Genomic DNA, 2500 nt, shown 5'->3' on the forward strand with positions numbered 1-2500 from the left:
CTGTTCTTAACCCCCCTCCCCCCGACCCCAACCCCCACCTCAACCCCACCACCACCACCACCACCACCCCCTCCTCCCAACCAGCGGCAGCGAGGAATCCGAAGACAGCGACGACAAGGACAAGAGTAAGGACAAGGACAAGGACAAGGGCGGAAGCAACGAGAAGCCCCGGCTGGCCCTGTGCCGCTACAACTTCACCAAGCAGTGCTGGGAGAAGAGGTGCGAGATGAAGTGCTGTGACGGCAGCCCCATGGACGCCAAGACCAACGGCTGCAGAGACACGGACGATGGGGGTATACATACCACACTCCTTATAGTTTTCCTTTCTTCGTTCATCTTGGTAAAGGTTTTGGGGGTGGGGGGGGGGTTGCTTTTTGTTTTTTGTTGGGTGTTTTTTTGTTTTGTTTTTTTTGTGTGTTTTTTCCTCGTTTTTTTTTTTGTTTTTTTTTTAAATTTGAAATGACGGGGTGGTTGCTTTGTTGTGTTGTTACATTTACTTACTACACGATTAGGATGAATGAATCTCTCTCTCTCTCTCTCTTTCTCTCTCTCTCTCTCTCTCTCTCTATATATATATATATATATATGTGTGTGTGTGTGTGTGTGTGTGTGTGTGTGTGTGTGTGTGTGTGTGTGTGTACATATACATACATACATTCATACATACATACATACATACATACATGGAGTGGAGTGGCAAAATTCTGTTGAAAAATCCACTTCGATAGGAAAAGCAAATAAAACTTAACGCAGGAAAAAAATTGCAAAAATATGGGTGGCACTGTGGTGTAGCGACGCGCTCTCCCTGGGGAGAGCAGCCCGAATTTCACACAGAGAAATCTGTTGCGACAAAAAAATAAAAATAAAATACAATACATACATACAGAGAGACTGATAGATATTCATAAAGATAGATATATCCATCGTGTGAATTTTGCCTCGGTTGGTTGGTACGGTGGGTTGGTTGTTGGCTGGTTGGTTGGATGAAAGGTTGGCTTGTTGGTTGAGTGGGTGTATGGGTGAGTGGGTGGTTAAGTAATTGATTGAGGTGGATGGATGTTTGGTTGGTTAAGTCGGGGGCGTTGGGGGCGGGGGTGGGGGCGGTTAGATGGTTAATTGGTTGACTGGCTGATTGACCGGCTGGTTAAGTAATTGATTAGTTGGTTGGGTGGCTTAGCCACTTCGTTGGTTGTTTAGTTAATTGGGTGGTTTATATACTGCGTGAAAAACTACTGTGTAAATTCTGTGGTATGTCAAATTAAGCGCTGTATATATTACACAACTGTCGCGAACAACAAATGCGATTACCTTTTCTATCCAAAACTTTATTTTACAATTTGTACAAAATCTATGGCATGCAAATTTCAGTTATTCTCCATTTTACATGTATGTATTTTAAATGAAAATTGCTGTTATCTCAGCCGTTTAATCATGTGTGTGTCTGTGTGTGTGTGTGTGTGTGTGTGTGTGTGTGTGTGTGTGTGTGTGTGTGTGTGTGTGTGTGTGTGTGTGTGTGTGTGTGTGTGTGTGTGTGTGTGTGTGTGTGTGTGTGTGTGTGTGTGTGTGTGTGTTGGAGTGTAACAGTTGTAGTATTGAGAGTATGTTACTTTGCGAGTTTTATGCATTGTGCTTTTATAACATCAATGATTCTGTTTCATGTTTCTACTACTTTTTATATGCTTTCTTGTTTCACTTTAGATACTGGCTTGTAAAGCGCTTAGAGCTCGCTTATGCTTGAATCAAAGCGCTGTATAAAGATAAAACATCACTATATTATATTACCACTCCATGGTACGTGGCAGCTGTGAATTGTGCAGTGGTATACGACTGTATCTTATTAGGTATCGTTTTGCAGTAATGCGTTGCTTTTTTTTTTTTTTTTTTTTTTTTTTTTTGCTTTTTTTCAGGTTTGGTGAAATCTTGTCTGAACGGGGGTACGCTTAGTGGAGACAAAAGCCATTGTCAGTGTCCTGAAGGATTCTCTGGGCTACAGTGCCAGAATCGTAAGCAGAATTTTTTTTTTTTTTTTTTTTTTTTTTTAATTAAACCTGTTTTTATTCAGCTCACATGTACAAAATGGTAGACAATCACATTCATTTGTCTTATTTTGTTGTTTGTTGTTGTTTTTTTTAAGAAAAAAAATGATGATTTTTATTTATTGCTACATGTAAGGGGAAAGAACGGGTTTTAAGCGTTGTTTTTGTTTGTTGTTTTTTTGTTGTTTTTTTGTTTTGTTTTTTTGTCTGCCTTTGGCCGCTTGTGTGTCTGTATTCTCTCTCTCTCTCTCTCTCTCTCTCTGTCACTCTCTCTCTCTCTGTCTCTCTCTCACTCACTCTCACTCTTTCTCTCTCACTCTCTCTCTCTCTCTCTCACTCTCTCTGTCACTCTCTCTCACACTCTCTCTCTGTCTCTCTCTCTCTCTCTCTCTTTCTCTCTCTCTGTGTCTCTCTCTCTCTCACACTCTCTCTCTGTCTCTCTCTCACTCTCTCTCCCATTCTCT

General features: G+C 41.2%; 1 protein-coding gene across 2 annotated transcripts in view; it reads left to right on the top strand.

Annotated features, from left to right (window-relative positions):
* LOC143297862 (uncharacterized) overlaps positions 1 to 2500 on the top strand; it is a 25579-nt gene that overhangs the window by 5096 nt on the left and 17983 nt on the right. Inside the window, exons 4-5 of one of the 2 annotated variants that reach the window (XM_076610386.1) lie at positions 85 to 293; positions 1908 to 2003. In XM_076610386.1, the coding sequence (XP_076466501.1) occupies positions 85 to 293; positions 1908 to 2003 (305 nt within the window). The remainder of the gene's footprint in view (positions 1 to 84; positions 294 to 1907; positions 2004 to 2500) is intronic. The other variant, XM_076610387.1, reaches the window with a different exon arrangement.

The sequence above is a fragment of the Babylonia areolata genome, chromosome 23, assembly GCF_041734735.1.
Source record: "Babylonia areolata isolate BAREFJ2019XMU chromosome 23, ASM4173473v1, whole genome shotgun sequence".
Lineage (NCBI taxonomy): Eukaryota > Metazoa > Mollusca > Gastropoda > Neogastropoda > Buccinidae > Babylonia > Babylonia areolata.